At 38.1% G+C, this 19561-nt stretch overlaps 1 protein-coding gene across 3 annotated transcripts in view; it reads left to right on the top strand.

Annotated features, from left to right (window-relative positions):
- The window catches only part of GRIK1 (glutamate ionotropic receptor kainate type subunit 1), a 168532-nt gene that overhangs the window by 125249 nt on the left and 23722 nt on the right, over nucleotides 1-19561 (top strand). For all 3 annotated transcript variants that reach the window (XM_057410183.1, XM_057410186.1, XM_057410185.1), the window contains exons 8-12: nucleotides 7294-7401; nucleotides 11188-11301; nucleotides 12460-12663; nucleotides 13257-13480; nucleotides 18674-18792. In XM_057410183.1, the coding sequence (XP_057266166.1) occupies nucleotides 7294-7401; nucleotides 11188-11301; nucleotides 12460-12663; nucleotides 13257-13480; nucleotides 18674-18792 (769 nt within the window). The remainder of the gene's footprint in view (nucleotides 1-7293; nucleotides 7402-11187; nucleotides 11302-12459; nucleotides 12664-13256; nucleotides 13481-18673; nucleotides 18793-19561) is intronic.

Below are 19561 nucleotides of genomic sequence, written 5' to 3' on the forward strand. Positions count from 1 at the left end.
CTCTATAAACAGCCTGTGACTTTCCTAAGGAATCACGCTTCTCTATTTATCCATTTCCCTCTCCTGTTTCAAGGCAGAGGTGGGCTCAGTCTAATAACTGCACAAACCCCTTCCTAAGAACAAGCCTTCCCCATACCTCATCTTTTCCATTCCAGGACTGCTTTGTAAAAGCCCAGGACTTTTCCCGTCCTGGACCTCTTCTGAATAAAGAGGCGATGAAGCATCATGATTTTAAGTGGGGAAGATTAAACCCTGTAATGGTGAATGCTAAAATTCTTTTTATTACATCTGTTATGCTAGATTTGGACCAGGATAATGGAAAAGTCATACACTAACTTACTATATTCCATAATCCTCAAGGAACTCTTTTAATAAGAGGATTAACTGTAAGAGCTGATAAGTTGATGTGTGGCTCATACTACATTATATTTTTCACTGTAACTAGAAGCTTAAATCTATCAAATGTCTCTGCAATTCTAGTAAAGCAGGAGCTTGCTCTTTCAAAATGAAAGAAAACCAAAGGAAAATTAAACTTCCTTGACCATTGACATTTTGGTTAGTATATACTGGGATTGTTATTTATGGTGTTGGAAGATTTTAGTGTGGAAAAGCGATCTGTTATATTCTGAGCATGTGGCCAGAGCAGCTTTACATATGCCTATGCTTTATAATTTTTTCAGATATCTGATTTTCTAATCAAGAAGCTAAAGTTTGGAGGGGAGAAAAAAAAATAAAAATGAGAAAAAGAGCTCATTCACTATCTTGTCCCTTGCCATCAAGCAAAGCAATTGAGCTCCTCTCTGTATGTATGTTAATCATTGTCAATAATTCTGTAACCATCGGAGTTCTGTTCTGTTAATAAGTCTAAGATGCAATGGAGGAGACATCATCGCCCACCTTTGCATTTGGATGTCAGCTAGCACCACAGCCCTCGTTAGAAATTTTTTTGGATTACCAGTACAAAACTAAAGTAGATATTCACCTTTCTTATAAGCAGGTAATGATGACTAGACAGAACAGGTCTGCACTCTGATACACTACTCTGATATGCCATTTGAGACCCCCATATATATATACATCTGCCACCTTTTCTTAGAAGCTAAGGAATGCTTTACTTGAAGTGGTATGGAGACAGTAGCACATGCAGAAGTCACTTTGCTGTATTTACTCTGGTTTGCTACTCTTTAGCTGAAGTAAAATGCTCTAGTGAGATGCTGGCTTAAAGAAATTATGATGTAAAGTATCTCTTCAGGACAAGACTGGTTTTCTTTCAAATTGCTCTTTTTGGTAGACCATCACAGAAGCAGAATCATTTTCCTAATCTCAGTCCAAACATATAATGCATTCTTTTTAGAGGATATATAGGTCCAAAAAGACTATGATATTAGCATGTCTCTGTCACCGTGCAATGGTGAGTGAGCAAACATAATTTGGAGACTTGAATACTAATGCTTTCTGAATTCCAGGTCAAACGATTAACAATCATTCTTTTCTATTGTTTCATTCATAATCATAAAAAAAAAAAGGAAAGAAAAAGAACAGCATGGTGGTGGTATAAATTAATACCTTTTGCTTCACAACGTTGGATAATTAGAAATGTATTTTAAATCAATAACTAATGTTCAATTTTGCCTAGTAACTTCTGATAAAATTAACAGATTATAATACCAAGAATTGAAAATACAAATACACTTTTCTTATATATCCATCATAAAAAAGAGAAAACAAAAAAAAAATCTGTCCAGTTACTAGCCTTTGGAAGTTACCTTTAACATGCTTGGGAAAGCAACCTACCATAGGTCAACATAACCCTATTGACAAACCAAGAATATTCTTATCTTCAATTAGCTTTCGCTCTAGCTTATGAAAGTACTCCTCTCATACTGAAGAATCCAGCTGTTTTCCGTTCCAGGCTCCCATTAAAGCTGTAGAAAAACTCTGCTGACTGCATGCCTTTAGGATAAAGTTTGAAAGTGTTCATGTCACACATAAACAGCAAGAGAAAGAAAAAAAAACAAACAAAAAGAGAGAGAAATAAAAAATATAGTGACTGCTTTACAAAATAATTATCTAAATATGGCCCATTGTCTAATTTGGGAATTTCTCAAGTCAATCACAGTAGGGTGTTTTTGTGTGCCCAGATGCATTTGTAAGGCTTTTTTAGCATTACACTTATATCCAAGAATACTCTTCACATAAGATGTTCTTTATCATCAATTTATGATACTTCCATATTAAACAAGCATTCAAGCTTCAGTAGCAGATGCAAAGTGTCTGAATATTCTGCACAAAGTCATTCTTGAATGTGGTTTTGTGCAGGGTTTTGGAACTGAACCACAGAACAGTTCATTTTCTGTCACAATACTGTGCTAAAATTACAGCTTGGCTTTTCAATGAGAAGTTTTATATCAGCTCTATACACTTTAAAAATTTGTTAGGAGTTAGGACAGTTTCTCATTACACCACTTAAAGCAGATTCAATATGTACACATATTTTGTAAGTGATATAGTCACAGTTTTACTTGCATTTGCTGGTACATATTTGTTTTCTTCTAATATTAAGTCTGGATATACATTTAAAGTGGGGGGGGGTGTCTTAATTTTTGAACAGTGAGAACAAGAAAAGGTTAAAACTTGAATTTGAAACTCTAAAGAGATCACTTGATATACATGATACAAGTAGAGGACTAAAGAACAGGTTCAGAAAAACTTATTTCACAGTTTATTGAAATAAGTGGAATATGAATAGAGGAGTGGAAACGTCTATACATTATGAAACATTATTAAACGTAATCGTTTAAGAAGTTAAAATAAGATTATGGTTTTGCATTCTTGTCTTGCCAGGGCACTTTGAACATTTTAAAAAAGACCTTGAAAAATTTAAAGCTTTCTAATCTCAAACACAACTATGCAGTATCTATCACTGCAACACGATGTAGAGGGAGAAAACATGCCATAGGCAAAGAAATGGTGAACTAGAATATATGGATATACTTATATTGAGTAAGAAAAAATAAATACATAATAAAACCCAAATCAATTTGTCTGGGAAAGATTGACACTTTTGTGTGCAATAGTGCAATACAGTATCTACAAAATTGGCTCTATCTCATTAAGGCTGTATCGTAAAGCTGAATACTTATTCAATGCATTAAATACACTGGCATTATGACTTCTTGATCTAGTTGTACGTTGCTAATACAAATCTGGAAATGTAAGTGAGGTCCAGTAGAAACAAAAGAAACAGAATATTAAATGTACCTGTAGTTTTACCTTGGTGAGTCTGGTAGCAGCTGAACTAATTAATTCTGTGATTGAACTGTTGATTGGCTTTGGCTGAAATTAAGGCTGCCATAGTAATTGATTCAAGATGGGGAAGTGGAAATTGATATAAAGACCATATGATGGTGATGTGAATTGATAGCAAGCTTCTGGAGTGTTTGCCTTTGGAAGCTGAGTTAGCTTTGTTTTCCAGTTGTTATAATTGTCCATTGATATAGAAATCAATATTGTAATTTGAACACTTAACACCAGATTTCAGATTGCAGTTTATACAGAATATTCATTTTTTATTTTTTTAATTTATTTTTTAATTTAAAAAAATTAATTAAAAATTTTTAATTTAAATTTTAATTAAAAAAATAATTTAAAATGTCAAATTAATTTAGCTTTAAAAATGTCACAGTTTTAATTAGATTGATTTGGATTTTTTTTCCATTTTTTGCCATATCAGGTACCTGATAGCCTTCAGAGATGACTGAAGACTTATCTGGAATTTGTTCAATCTTAGTAAGAAAGAGCATGAATACCTACTGCTCCTGTATGGTTTGCTTCTCAACTACCAGTTGAAACCAGCATATCGGGTTAATTCTCCATCTTGTTTAATAAACAGGAGAAAGTCATCAAATGTTTACATCTGATACAATACTGTATTGAAAATGTGAGGCCTTATTTTGAAACTCAAACACTGCGTTGCCATATTGCTGCTAATCAGAATCCCAAAGAACAGCATTTTGTCTCAGTTCTGTTGTCAGAGGCAGCCTGAAACCTTCCATAAATAAGATCTAAGGCATTACAAACAGAAGCCACTGAAATTCACATTTTTTAATTAAGCTGCAAGCTCTACTCGAAATTATACAAACAAAATTGAAAATACTTTATCTCCCTAAGACCTTCAAATTGTGCTTTTAGTTCCTCTAATCTTAAAGCAGGGCAGAGTGCAAAAAAGCTATTTCTTTTGATGAATTACATTGTTAGGTTCTGATTCAACTTTTATTATATCCTGTAACATTTAACATGAGTGTCACTAGAAACATTAAAATTGCTATAAATTTTATGTATGAAAGCATGAAATCTCATTGCTGTGTTAAACAGTTGTGTGGTTTCTGACTATTCAGAAAGTTCTGCTTCATTTCTGTTTATTAATTGCATTTGAGAACTGTGCAACTGCTGCCTATTCTGTTTGCCTGAGCACGGTGCCTAATAGGCACTCACATCCTTTATTTACCTGACAAGCATCTAGAAGTGATGCTATGTGGCTATGATTTTGGAGCGATGATACATTTCACTGACTGCATGCAGCAGGTAGTTTTGCTTTAGAACTCGAATTAAAAGCTTGGAAGTTTACCATAGACTTCAGGAGGTCTGGGATGAATGGAAGGTTGCTAGCCCATTGCTCTGGTTTTTTTTAAGGAAAACTTTTGTTTCTGATCAGGAAAGAAATATCATCTGTCTGTTCGAATGTGTTGTACACGGAGGCACCACAATTGTCTTGAGGTCAGAAACAAAATAATGTTCCCTGGACTCAAGCCCAAATGTTTTATTTTTATTTAGAATGGATTTAAAAAAATAAAATCAGAAATTAAATTTAGAATCCAAATGGTGTTTGAAGCGTGTACCTCACAATTGGGGTCTGAAAAATCCCATCAACACTTACCTCTTCTGAGGTACACTGCCTGACTCCTGCTTATAATTTAAGTCACATTTGGATCACTATTTAATGGTCTAAATGAGACTTGAGTTAAACAAAGGCTGTATGCACTTCTCTGCTACCTTGAAATTTAAGCGTACACCTATGGAGCTTGTAACATCTTTTCCTTCCCTTTTTTTTTAGTATGGGGGTAGAAGCACCAATACCTGTTTTCAAAAGTGAGCTAGCACTTCACCACGTGCATCTTGTACATGTACATATACATTCACATATACATATGTACATGTACAAGCTGTATATGTACATGTACACGTGTACAAGAATGGAGATGAAGTCTCCTGATATAATATCAAAAATAACATATTGGTTCCTTTATTCAAGATTGTATCATGTTAGCAAAGAAACTGAGCATCTGATATGAAATCAATAAATGTGAGCATTTCACAGAAGCAAATTACTCTCTGAGGAGAAATTGATCTCTAAAGATCATATTTTAAAAAATGTTGCATCTTTATGAATAAGAGATGGGGGTCATGTAGAGACAGACTAGGAAATAGATATTCTATAATGAAATGCATTTTTATGTCTGTGTGTGTCCCGCTATCTTAATTATATCAGCATACAAACTCACAAGTGTTTCACTGTTTACAGCTGAGATTTCCATACGTCCCTGCATTGTTAAGATGGAAAGTCTCATACTAAGTTTGATGTATTTGTGCTTTTCCATTCCTATTTTATTTAAGCATGCTTCAAGGTCCTGCTGTATTTCCACAAAATTCTAGATGCAGCAGATTTTTCTGAGACACAAAGTGGTAACACCCCAGCATCTACGAGTTAATCCTGCAGATTCAGAGTTTAGAATTTAGATTTAACAGGAAACACCATTCTGTAAATCTGCTGATTTTTAATGCAGCTTTCCTTATGTCATCTATCTACAGCAAATTAAATGAAGCAAATAACAATGCACAGTAGAAAAGCTTGTAATTAGAGAATTATATGCTTATGCACATGAAAAAAAAATATGCCACTATTTATCATCAACTTTTCTTGTATTTTGTCTGCAGTTTGAAATCCATCAAATACTTTACATAGATAAGCTTCAGTTTGAGGGACAAAATGGGGTGTATATGAGAGAGATCTCGTTTAAAAGAAAGTGAGTATGCTGGGAGAAAGTTATGGACATTGATCCTGCTGCACCGAAGAAGCTTTCCCCAACACAGGGAATCATCATTGCTATACAGACTGATGTACAAAGTCCACCACTTTAACTTACTCCTTATGCTAATGAATAAATCCAGGAAAATGTGATTTCACTTAGTGATGATAGAACAATGAAATGCTGCCTGGACCAAAACTGATCATATGCAACTCATATGCTGTACTTACTTACATATATGTAAGATTTATGTGTACCTTACACTACAAAGTTGTTATTTAGGTCTCTGTGATTGCATGATTTTTTCCTGAAAGCCTGCTTTATAGCTGTCATCATCCTGCCATCAACTCCTGTGAGCACAGGCAGTTGTAGTGCTCTTGTTAGGAATGATATACCTTGTTTGCTTATGTGTGTCTTCTTCCTTGGGGATGAAAACTGAACAGGGTTTAATGAAACAGTTCAGCAAAGTTGAGGACATTAGGAGTCCAATGCTGGTGGGGGATGTTCAACCACAACCTGTCCAAGAAATTAAGCCAGAATGACAAAAGCCCTTCTTCATTTATCTCTTCCTGGAAAAATCTGGATTTCTGGACGCTGAGTAGCAGGGGCAGTATCTATCACATGAGACTAAGGAATACACAACCAAAGCTTTGTGAAAGTTTTGGTAATTTGGAATGGTTAGATACCTTCCTTCATTAAGGATCTTCTGGGGACTCCCATTCAGCACTGATTGCCATCTGTTACCCATTCATCATGAAGAACTTAAAAGGTCTTGGCCTGGGTAAAAAGGGTCACTCCAGCCAAGCTGGTGAATTTAGGCTGTTGTACTCCAAGGATCAGACCCAAAGCTTGGACAAAGCAGACTTATTTTTTAATTTCTTAGTGAATTTTTATGAAGTGCAAAACTGTCCTGTCTTTGGGCATGTATAGGACACACTTTATTCCGTCTTTCTCCCTTTTCAGTATATCTTTCTTATACAGTACTAGACATATGTAAGTCAATGTATATAAAATGTCACAAAGTTGTGTCTGATTGTAAAATGCAAAGCATACTGAGGAGAAACTAAAACAAAAGAAGTTGAGGAAAGTGTTTAAAAAAAATATTTGGAAGTGATCCCATAATACAGTTAATTTAAAATGCAGTTTTGTCATGGCTTCATTGTTCCTACTAATTGTTACAGGGAAGAGTGGTTTTGTGTTCACACAGGCACGGTGGGATGGCCTGACAGGGCGCATAACCTTCAACAAAACGGATGGCTTACGGAAGGATTTTGATTTGGACATTATTAGCCTCAAGGAGGAAGGAACAGAAAAGGTAACTACATCTTTTGTAAAACAATGACAAAAAGCTAATTTGACAGGGGCATAGGAAAATTCATTCTCCTCAGCTTAAGACTCCTGTGCTTGGGGTAAAAGCCACATTTTCCAAGATTATTTAAGTCAAAGTGAAAACAGAGCCACTAAGATTGATTTATTATTTTACAATGTGTACCTTACATTTTGAGGTGTGGGACAGGAATTTGGGACTGGCAATAATTATATGAATGAAAATAATTATTTTAAGTGGACATTACCTTCAGTTCTCACCACTGCAACTTGGTGTGGTAAACTCGTATAGAGAGGTAAACCCTAGTCTTATCTATGATTCTATGATCTTACATGTACTGCTTTTATTAAATGTGACATGAGGGAGAGAGGAAAGAAGGTGCTTGAATAGATAACCTCAACAAGAATTGACATGTTAAAAATCCGTCATATTTTTCAGATTAGATTAGTTCTATTTCCCTTGCCCCGGCTCTCACTCAGCCAGCAAACATGGGCTCTCAATGGGCAGCACCAAGCTCCTTCCACCGCCACCTAGGAGGTGGCTGCTCTGAGTGTCTAAAAAGTCCCTAACACAGGTATTGCCACCAGCTCGTGTCAGCTGGAGACAGCATTGTCCCTTGCTCTGTGTACACTGTCTTGACTCTGAACGATAATTGCTGATGGGTTAATTGAGGCTTTAAATGTAATTACTCCCACACAGCTCTCCAGACTGATTCTCTTTTCATTTTTAATGAAGCACTCTGTTTATTTTTCTCTGTACAAAGGCTGCTGGCGAGGTTTCTAATCATTTATATAAAGTGTGGAAGAAGGTTTGTACACAGACAGGTGATGCAAAAAACCTTTGGGCTGGGTCTTAAGACTCATCCTTTGGGTTTTGAAAGTGACTTATATTGCAGTTTAGAGACAACCGTCTACCAGAGAGTATGAATTTTTTCTGGTAGAATAAGTTTCACCCCAACTTGAGACACTGTAATTCCAAATAGTAAGACTTTGACAGCATTCAGCTTTTTTCACCAAAATATTTTTGTAATTATTATTTTATTTTTTGGGAGCTGTGATTTTCCTCTCTGACTGGAGCCACCTGGTTACAGCAAAAGCAGCTCTTTTCTCAGCTGTTACCCTTCCCAGTTCACCTAAAATTTACCATGAATGGTAAATTTACACAATTTTGAATGTGTATTGGCATCAGCAGCAAGGACTGTTCTAACATGCAGGATTGGGAGGTTTTTTGCCTCCCACAAAATATGCACTATGCAGGCAATGTTCAAGCATTGTTGACTCAAAATTTTGACAAGTGTGTTATTAGCTTCTTACAGAAAATAATACAGATGATTAAGTGGGTGCTGTCATTCACTAACATATGGAAATTGGAACTAAGCCTGTTTATAAAGGATCTAAATTACCCCAGGAATCTCATCCCTTTTTTAATGTGAGGTTCCTCTGCCTAGTGGAAAAGGCACCAAAGTGGGAGTCAGAGACAAGCTCCATTTGCTGCTCCCCGCTGGAGGTACAACCCACAATTGCCATTCTGTAAGAAGATAACAACCACATTAATCATGCTTAAAGTGTTCTGCAGTCACAAGATAAAAATTTCTTATAATCCTTAGAATTATATTTTGTACGTATTTCACACAGATCTCATGATTTCCCACCCCTCCTATATACACAGTTAAAAAAGATTTTGGTTTGGTGTTTTGGAAGGGATTTTAATGCTACAGAGTAGACCAGTGTAAAACAACCTATAGTATTCTTCGTGTGTTCTTATAAAACACATACTTAATAATCTTGTTTTAATCTTCAGTGAATAAGGCTAAGGCTGCCATTTCCCTCATTACTGGTGAATAGATCATCCTACCTGACATGCAGAACGCTGTTGGACCAATCTCACTTTTGACTCTTGGCATTTTGTGTTACGCTGAATTGATTTAAACCAAATTACAATTGGTTCAAAGCACAGGCCTGCTGAGAAGGGCGTATGACACCTCTCAAACTTGTCACTAAACTGCAATAACTCCCCTGGATTCACCATAGCAATGTACTACCTTGACCTCATTCTTCCAGTGACCCTCCAACCTCCTCCATCACTCTAATCAAGGTTGACCTGTGGTGTTATTCTTTTACCCAGACCTAGAGTGGTATCCTGGTGTATTTTGTATGCACTGTGACTGTGTTGCTCCATGCTCTTTATGGTTGTTCTCCTCTTCCCTGCTGCCAGCCAATAAAAGCATATCAAGTCAGTAACAACGAGCAGAATGGCTTTTGATTAACTCAGCCAACCTGGTGCAAATTCAAGGACACTGGTTATTTACTACATTCTTGGCACTCACTATCATAATGCCCAACATCCAGTGTACTTTCTAGATCAGTTTCCCAACATGATCTAGTTTTGGAAACAAAGAGAATGACTGATAAATGCTTGAAAAAATAATTTTTAGAAATGGCACGACAAAAAAAAATCTGCAAGAAGAAAGCAATGGCATCCAGGGACACAAACCTAAAATTTGTTTGAAATGATACTGTTATTACTCCACATCCACAGTCAGCATGCACAGACTAATCTGCTGGGTTTGGTACAAAGGCAGTGCCATCTCTGCCTCAGCTAACAACCAAAGAAAAAGAGTCCAGCCTGTGTCTGAAATGACTGAGCATCTGACAGCAGATAGAGACCTCCAGTATAGAGAATAAGTGGGTTTTGTCTCAGACTTACTTGGCAGCTTTGGTGGCGATCCCAGCAGGGAGGATCTGAAAGCAGATCACTCCTGGGTAGAGCTGAAACGTGCTGGCAGAGCTGCGTGGTGAAGTCCTCTGTGGATAGGCAATGTCAATCCCCCAAGCCATCCTTCTGGTGCCCTCCACAAATGTCCAATACCAGCCAAATTTCCTGAGGCAGCTCCTTGCCTGGAGTTCTCTCATGTCAGCCCTCAGCCATGCTGTATATGTAAATCCAAATGTACCAAATGCAAAAAAACCCTGAATATGCTTTCAGACTGTGCTTATGTTAAGTGAATATTTACCTGAACAAATGAACACGGTTATAATTTCTGCCCTTATGAAGTGTATATCCAAATCCACTGAAATCGTGAAGATCTTTCCCTTGAGGCTTCAGATTGAGCATTAAATAATGGAATTCTTCACTACCTCCAAGGCTAGAAAGGAATTTGCCTTTGGCCTTTTATATTTACTGAACAAATATTGGTCAGTGTGTGCAATGGTATCACCTTTGTAGCTCTGTCATGTATAGTAGAAAGAAATGACAGAATAATCTTTGCTAAACCTGCTGAAGGCACAATGAAAGCAAAAGGCCAGTGCATCCATCAGTCTGCTTTGACATACTTATTCAAGCTTTTAATCTGTTGTGTTGGAAGGGAGAGGTCTTGCCATATGTTTCAACTCTACCATTTGCAAAATTTAAACAAAAAAATACCATAGAAATAGACATTTGACATTTTTTAGGAGGAAACAAAGCCAATATGTTCCACTTTTGTAGCAAATTGGCTAATACACCACTGTACTGGCATGCCTTATATTCTTACAGCTCATTCATTCCCACCTGCTTTTGAAAGGGTGGTACGTTCCCTGTGTTTTCTAAATCAGTCATTTGATGTTGCTGCCTTACTTGGACCTACAGCCGTTTCCCTTCTCTAGCATTTCGTACTGCTGGTGTCTCTTTCTGTGGTGGCTACAGCCAGTGCATTCTTCCTAGGTGGTGAGCATTTAGGGAAATATTTTGGCTCGCCATAACCAGGCAGCCACTTACGTTCTCTCTGGTGTGCAGATTGGGGTTTGGAACTCATACAGTGGCCTTAACATGACAGACAGCAACAAGGACCGATCGACCAACATCACGGATTCCTTGGCTAACCGGACACTTATTGTCACCACCATTTTGGTAAGTCTCACTGTGTAGCGGTGCCATTGTCACCTACAGCCATGCCATAGGATGCAGGTATTGCTGATGATTGCAGGGCTCTCCGTGGTTGCCTTTGCCACCTCCGCCCTGCACTCCATGGCTGTTTTCCTCTGCACTAAGCAATGTTTTGTTAAGCTATCTGCTTTCAAGCAATTGTTTTGATTTAGACTCACAATCGACATACACATTCATCTAACCACAAGATTGATTCAAAAATATCCCACTGCCAATGAAAGACTCTTGGGAATCTCTGCTTCCAAAATTGTATAGCTTACTTCAATATTTCAGAGATGAACCCTGCATACTTTTCTTCCCAGAAGCATTAACACACAGTTTTGTTTTCAGTGCTTATATACCCTTCCTTTTTACTGAAAATGAAATGATGAGGACTTACAGAAAGTAGCAAACAGCAGATAGACAGATTATGTCCTTACTATGACAGATGGAAAATATGCAATGGGGTATTCACGAGTTGTTCTGCCTTGTGCTTTCTGCCTGGCCAGTAATGCCATTTTTTAAATTATTCTGCCTAATTCCTCAGGAGGAGGGGAAGAGCTCAAAGGCTCCCATTCCACTCCTTTTCTATTGCCAGAGGCCTTTTGCTACATTAAACTGCAGAAACCTCCTTGCCCACGTCTTCTACCCAAAATGCTTTAAAAATAAAAGCAACAAGGTACTTTGCAATCTACCTATGCCATTCTCCATTCACTCGTGAATACATGCTCTACTCATTTTTTTCCAATAAAGATCTATTTCTCACAAAATATAAAATTTTAGGTTCCTCTTATGATTATTTTTCTGTTATTTAGGCTTCTCTCTCCTTCAATATCCCTTCCTGTCCCTTAGGGTGAGACAATGTACAGATCTCAGGTCTGATTTTGGAGCTGCTAAGCACTACTTTAATTAAAGCTCCTGGGAGCTATGAATGATCTGTTCTGCTGAAAATTAGGGGCCTTATGCTTATCATTAACTGATTCAGTCAATTTGTTAACACACCTAAAACAGCTTTTAATGGACACAGTGAATTACTGGTTTGCATCTAATTTATTATAAAATATTAGGATAATTTAGAGAAACCGGTATAATCTGAAACAAACCTAATTTCTATTGCTACATGTCTGCTCTCTTTTTCTATAGGAAGATCCCTATGTTATGTATAAGAAGTCTGACAAGCCCTTGTATGGAAATGACAGATTTGAGGGTTATTGCCTGGACTTACTAAAAGAGCTGTCAAATATTTTAGGCTTCATCTATGAGGTCAAACTAGTTTCTGATGGTAAATATGGAGCTCAGAATGACAAAGGAGAGTGGAATGGGATGGTCAAAGAACTCATAGATCATGTAAGATTGAATCCTTCTCTCTTTATTCTTCTTTTAAAATACCTGTTGTGTTTTATATGAGCCCAGCCCAAACATGTTTGCTTTAGTTTTAGAGTCATTACTCTTTCTTTATGGACACCTGTCAGAGTAGGAAGTCACATTAGTACATCTGTACCAACAGTTTGCAGGTGTGTGGGAGAAAACTCCATCTCCAGTGGGGCAGTGGGCACTAGCATGGGTCTTGCCACCCTTCAGCTACAAATTCGAGCTGCAAAGACTGAGCTTCCAGCTCACCTTGCCCAGTGGCTGCCTCTGATCTGTGGATATAGTCCCTACCCAGATGCTCTGGCAGTCCTTGATCACAGTCTTCCCTGTTGCACAGGACCAAGCTTCATGTCCCTGGTCATACCTGTCTTAGTGACACGAAAGTCACAAATGTCCCTCTGCCTGCAAAAAGAGGAAACAGAATATTGTGTACCAAATAATACCCTAGCAATGTTAAATTTATAGTGAAATTTAGTTTAGTTTTTAATACTTGGGGGGGAAAAAGTAGGGTTATTATTGCATTTGCTGAATATGAAAAAGAATGAGTATTTTCCCATTTGTGATTTCAGAAAGCTGATCTGGCCGTTGCTCCTCTCACTATTACCTATGTAAGAGAGAAAGTAATTGATTTTTCCAAGCCCTTCATGACACTGGGAATCAGTATCTTGTACCGGAAGCCCAATGGGACAAACCCTGGAGTTTTCTCCTTTTTAAACCCTCTTTCTCCTGATATTTGGATGTATGTTCTCCTAGCCTGCCTTGGAGTCAGCTGTGTCCTCTTTGTCATTGCAAGGTAAGCCAAAGACTTAGTTTTAGGTGTATCCACATTAAGTACCTCTCCTCCCATAGGTGATGCATGGGCTCTGCAGAACAGATGTAGCATAATAGTATCCTAAGGGATTTATCCCATCCTAAACCATAATATTCTAGAAGTCCCTTGGTATTCTTTCTGCTATCACCTTTATATATTGCAATGTGATGAGATTTTACTTTCCTTAAGGGCTGAATGGAGAGAAATATCCGATGAAATGTGTCAGCTTCTCTTTGTCAGTACGCAACACCTCAGCAGACTTCATGTTGAAAAGCATTTTGTATTATGTACATATAAGCACTTCTCTTTTCCACTAACAGTGCACACAGTTAAAAGGTAAGAAAGAGGATGTGAATATATTTTTGCTGAAGGATGCCAATTAGCTCAGCTAATTTCCCCTTGAAAATATGAGATAATGTGACAGGGAACCTGAGGGGACAATTTGCAAGGTGAAGTATACCTGAAACTCTCTCCCAGCATTGTCCTGAGGTGCACCCTGTCTGTCAATGGCAGGCCTCCAGTGATGTCCCTATTCAAAACCAGAAGGAAATAAGCCCATACACACCACTTTTCCAAATGAATATAAAGCTTATAAAGTCCTCAAAGGCAGGTATGCCACAAAGTTTCTGAACAAGTGGACAACACTCACAGCTCCAGAGGGCCAGCAGTGTACTCTATGTACTCAGGGTACTTTTAAGCCTTATCATTAGGCTTAAAAACTCTAGACAGCTGATATGGTTTCGAAAACTGGATATAAGCTACTTATGGCCTTAGAGACCATGGACCACAATCAGTCATTTGCTCTAGAGCTTTGAACAAGAGCAAACCAGGTGTGAAAGAAAATGAACTTAGAAACTTGTCAGAGGAAACTGGTCATTTGAGGCATACATTTTTCTATAGTCCTGAATAAACCGGGACTCCAAACTGGCATATTTATTGTCCTTTTCTTCAGCTAGTGGCCTTGGAATTTCATTTCCAACTCTATTTAATCTCATTCTATCCTTCATTTTTCCATTTTTATGATTTAAAACATAAATATTTTTATTAGTGCCTCATAGAGATTAATGTTTTGCTTTGTTTTACTGAGGATCCCTAATTAACCCTGTCCCCACTTCTATTACGTGTTGTTTTGTATGTACAAGAATATATTCTATATTAATAAACTATATGGAAAATAGCCTGAGAAAACATTTATATTATGAAATAGAAGAACCAAAGTGAGGTGTCATTGGAAGCCCACACATTCACATCACTGTAATAGCAACAGGAATGCTGCAGTTTTTATTGCAACTGATGGCATTCATCTTTAAGAAGTCTTCATTAATGTATATATTCCAATGTATATATACATATACCTAATTCAAAGGTCATAAAATAATTGTAATCTGAATCATTGATTCTGATAACATGTTGTTCCTGACTTTCACTTCTGTGTGAACCAGGTCAAATTAAGCTCTTACTGCTTTTCCTCCAGTTCACTTCTTTTATTTTAGTCAAAAGACACAGTCCTGCAAACACTTGAGTCAGACAGGCAGTTCTGCTGAGAGTGACCAGCCTCAGCCATGCATTTCTCTGTGGTCCATTGAACAACCCTTGTTCCAGGTGAACGATCTGTGTGAATCCTTTGGTTGTTCGATTGTTTCTATACTGGTACCAAAGCACAGAAATTTGTGTAATTTGCTTTTTGCTTTAAATTGATGGAAATGTGAAGAAGAAGGAGAGAATTAGAGGAGGAGAGGTCATGGGTTAAGTTATTAGTGTTGGCCCTAGGTGAAAGAAAGAGTTCATCCATCCCTGGCAGCTATGGAACGGTATACAATTAGTCATGACTTCCCACAAGCTCTTGCAGTGGCTCACTGTACCATAAATAATAACTCTTACTGTAAGCAAATCATGATCTCATTCATGACTAATATTAAATCTGCTCGACTGTAACAGACTGACTTTTCTGCAGTTGTGTGCCAAGACTAAAAACATCCCTTCGTCCCCTCCACCTCAGGACAGGCAGAAGGGAAAACAAAGCATGAGTTACCCTCCGTGCTTCCATTTTTTAAAATAACAGCAGCAGCTTTGAAGGAATAATATGCATCAGGGTCCTCTGCCTGCTCCAGAGCTGCCTACGCATAGACACATGGCCAGGAGCAAACCAAAGGGAAATGCGCAGTGCTTACATGTCATCAGCTGTGAAACCTGTTTGCTTTTCTTTCTTGGCTGTTAAAAATATTGCTATAAATCCCAGTGAAGCCTTTGGGTAAATCTATAGGTTTGCCCTGTGTAACTGTGTTTTGTTTTGTTTCTGAAATCTTTCTAAAAAGCAGTGATTCCAGGACCAGTGTAACTAATGAAGCCAGATTTCCCTACAGATTTGCATCTCATGGCGGACTGTGATCGCCAATTGAAGTTTGTCTGTCTGTTTGCTTTCTGTGCAGCTGAAGGATTTATAGGTGATTTTTCCCATGTGGATTAACTGAAACATAACAAGTTCTGAGCTCATCCTGCAGCTTCTCTCCTAGTGGGGCTACTACTGCAATGTTTCACAACACTTGCAGGAGCATAATAACCTCTAATGCCTTTACCCATTTAACAAATGTGGCTAAAATTAGCTAAAAAACTTATATGTCATTAAAGGTTTAGAACCACACACATTCATAACATGCAGCACAAAATGTGACTTGTAACAACTTCAGTATATCAAGTTTGCGTATCATTCTCATAATCCACCTAATTTAGGAAAAGAGGAAAAGAATGTACTAGTTCAGCAAAACAGTTAACATAATTTTCTGAATGTTCTGTTATTTTCTGACACATGCTTTTTTTGAACTGATGCCTAAAAGCAGTATCTAATTAGATTGCAACTGCATAAGCTGAAGTACACAAAATTGTGTCCACATGTCATCCTAATTTACTTTACACTTTATAAATTTTGATTTATTCTAAGAAGCTAAGCTATTCTTATAGTCCGCGTCTAGACCTGCTCTAGATATATCAAGATTACTGTAACATTTGCCAAGTATTTCAGCAAATATTGTTATAAAGGCATTGAGAACCTCAAGAAGTGTCCACTTTCTGACACTGCCACAGTAACTTAAAGAGTTAACAGCATTTTGACATCAGTTCATGGAAGACAAATACTCAGGAATAATTTTCATAGACTGGGATAATCTTCCTATTATTTCTTCAGACTTTTCAGCAGCAGAATAATTTCTTATTTGTCTTTGAGCCTTATGTAGCACTGTCATTGTTATAATAATTTTTAAACTCAAGCACTGAAGTTTTTATCACTGTGAAGGATTACAGACTGACAAAGCTCTGTTTACTAAATACACTGGGAGAGAATGAACAAAGTATTTTCTGCCAAAACTTCCCTTTACTGCTGTTGATGTCAATGATGCTAGAGCTAGGTTGCTGAGGTAACCACCAGTGGTGAATAATGTCACACAGAGCCTATATAAAAAGGTGCTTAGGTGACTGAGCATCTCAACTCTATAAGGAGCCTCAGCACAGCTGCTGCTGAAGGCTGAAAAGAGGAGAAATGGCCAGGAAAACAGAAGGCCTGAGCAGTGAAATAGAGATGAATTGTAAGCCAGGATCTTCTCTGAGCTCAGCAAATCAATGGAAACACAGGAAGAAAACTGGCTTTCGTTTCAAAGAGAAAAATAAATATATACCTTAGTAGCACATTAAAATACATACCCAGAGCTATAAAAATCTTTCCAGTCTGGCAGAAATAGTTTTTCTGCCAAAATTTCACTGCCAATTTCTAGCAATGGATGTTTTGCTCTTTTGGTGATGGAAACGTGTGCATCCAACCTGCTGAATGTGGTGGCTGTCTCAAACAATGCAAGATCCCAGCCTTAGACTTTCCAGTTATGTCAGGCAGAGTTATTTGTACATCTTCTTACTGTCCTGTGTTAACACTCTGGGATCCTGTGAGTGAATGCTCATCATGGGACCTCTTCACTTTTATGGCAGTTGGCAGCTCAGGCAGCCTACAGGTCTTAATTTTGGGTCTCTTGTTAAGGATATGTTTCCCTGTGTGTGCATAAACTGAGTTGGGAACAATTTTGTTACTACACAGCAGTTGCTTGCATTATTCGAGCACAAATTTAAACCATATAACTTGGTGATTGTACGCAGAACTGTTGTATCTTGCACCTGAAAACTGTCCTTTTTTATGATTTGAATACTGTTGTACTAGAAATGGTAATATTGTGCAGCTAATGACATCCTTAGCTACATACTGTTTCAATTAGTGGGTTCATTATTATCGGAGTTCATTACTTCGGCTAAGCAAGGCACTCTGCTTGCAACCGTGCGTAAATTCAATGCTTAATTATATTGTTGAAGCAGTAATTAAAATATATTGGCCTGGCATTGCCAATTAAAGCTATATTCATAAACTTCATGAGGAAGAATGCAAGCCACACAACAGTGGGAAGCAACAGCAGGCAAGGCACCTTGGGGAGAAATGGTCCTTAATGTAGCTCTGCCAAGTGTTGTGTGGAGCAGAAGGGGCACAGTTTGCAGTTGCAGGATGGTATTTGGGGAATAGAGCAGAACTCTTCCATTAAGGCAATCCTCCACATAATTTTCTCTCAGAAACACTGACAACATGGCCCTATGTCTTTCAGGCACTGCAGTTGCTCCCAAACACCTTTGAACGACTGGCAATATTTTCTTTCGCTGCCATAACAGCCTTGTGCAGGGAGAGCACATTCAGCATCAAGCATGTCAGTTACAGACAGCAAATGATGGTTGCTTTTAGAGGACTTTTACTCCTCCGTTATTTTCTAAATTCTATTCCAAAGAGCAGCTACATGACTTCGAGTTTTTCCCTGCTCCTGTGAATGTCTGTCTGTCAGCAGTGCAGGCAGGGAAGCTGTGGGGTGTTGCAGCAGCCTCACCCTTGAGGACTCTAAAGCCAAGAGTGGGAGGAGTAAGGGAGTAACCTTTTGCTAGATCTGGGACTGTAAAAACAGCTCTTGGCATTGCAATGCTGCTCCACGGCTTGCACAAGGCAGCTGCAGGACGTTGGGCAGGACAGCCTTTCAGCTGAGGTTTTTTTTTCCTTGCTTCCTTCATTAGCCTCCTCACTTTGTGTGTTGTTCAGCAGGTTTGCTGCCACTGTATGTACTCTATTTGATGTTTACAGATTGTTTCTGTTAACTGCCACAGGTTTACACCATATGAATGGTATAACCCCCACCCGTGCAACCCAGACTCAGATGTGGTGGAAAACAATTTTACTTTACTAAATAGTTTCTGGTTTGGAGTTGGAGCTCTCATGCAGCAAGGTACACCGGTTACACTTCGTTATCGCACACATCCCACAGTCTGCTCAAGGGCTTCTGTGCTGGTAAACTCCACCCTCTGTAAATGCAACTCATACTGTAAAACCTGATCTCAGAAACTAACAGAACAAAGGAAGAAAACGACGTGCCACTGCAACCGGGAGCAGGCAGAGGAAGGGAACCTATGAAACCCAGAATAGGGCTGAAGCAGAAGGAAGGAGGGGAAGCATCTGAGAGAAAGAGAAGCAGACAGGGTCACATGGGAGTTTCTGGGGCCAAAATGTAAAATAATCGCAAGAGAGCTATGAAGTGCTTCATGCTGAAGTTGAGTTTATTGGTATAAGAGGTTTGGAAATAGGAAGGTGTTGGGCTCCATCCCAATGGAAACGGTAACAGCCTTAGCTACCCTAGAAAAACAGTTATAATTGCTGAACAACAACAACAAAAAAACATGCTCTTTCTTCAGAAGGGTTGTTAAGTTTGTTGGCACTTGTCAAACACTTTGTTTAAAAACAAAACCAAACCTTTTTTTTTATGGCTTTTCTGCAGGTATGGGTCCCATCCTTCTGTAAATGCATCCAACCTTAGAAGCATTAACTTTACCCAGTCACAAGTTCCACCAGTTGATGATGATTTTGGAAACAGCTGACACTTAACTCAGTTGACAAGGAAGGGCAGTGAAGCTTACTCCATATGGGAAGTCAAACAGATATGTGTACTAAATGCATTTGGTTATGGCATATATGTTCTAAGATTTCCAATTAAATCACCA

This window comes from Pezoporus wallicus, unplaced genomic scaffold (genome assembly GCF_028554395.1).
Source record: "Pezoporus wallicus isolate ANWC-B61680 ecotype Strahan unplaced genomic scaffold, APGP_CSIRO_Pwel_v1 contig_7011, whole genome shotgun sequence".
Classification (NCBI taxonomy): Eukaryota; Metazoa; Chordata; class Aves; order Psittaciformes; family Psittacidae; genus Pezoporus; species Pezoporus wallicus.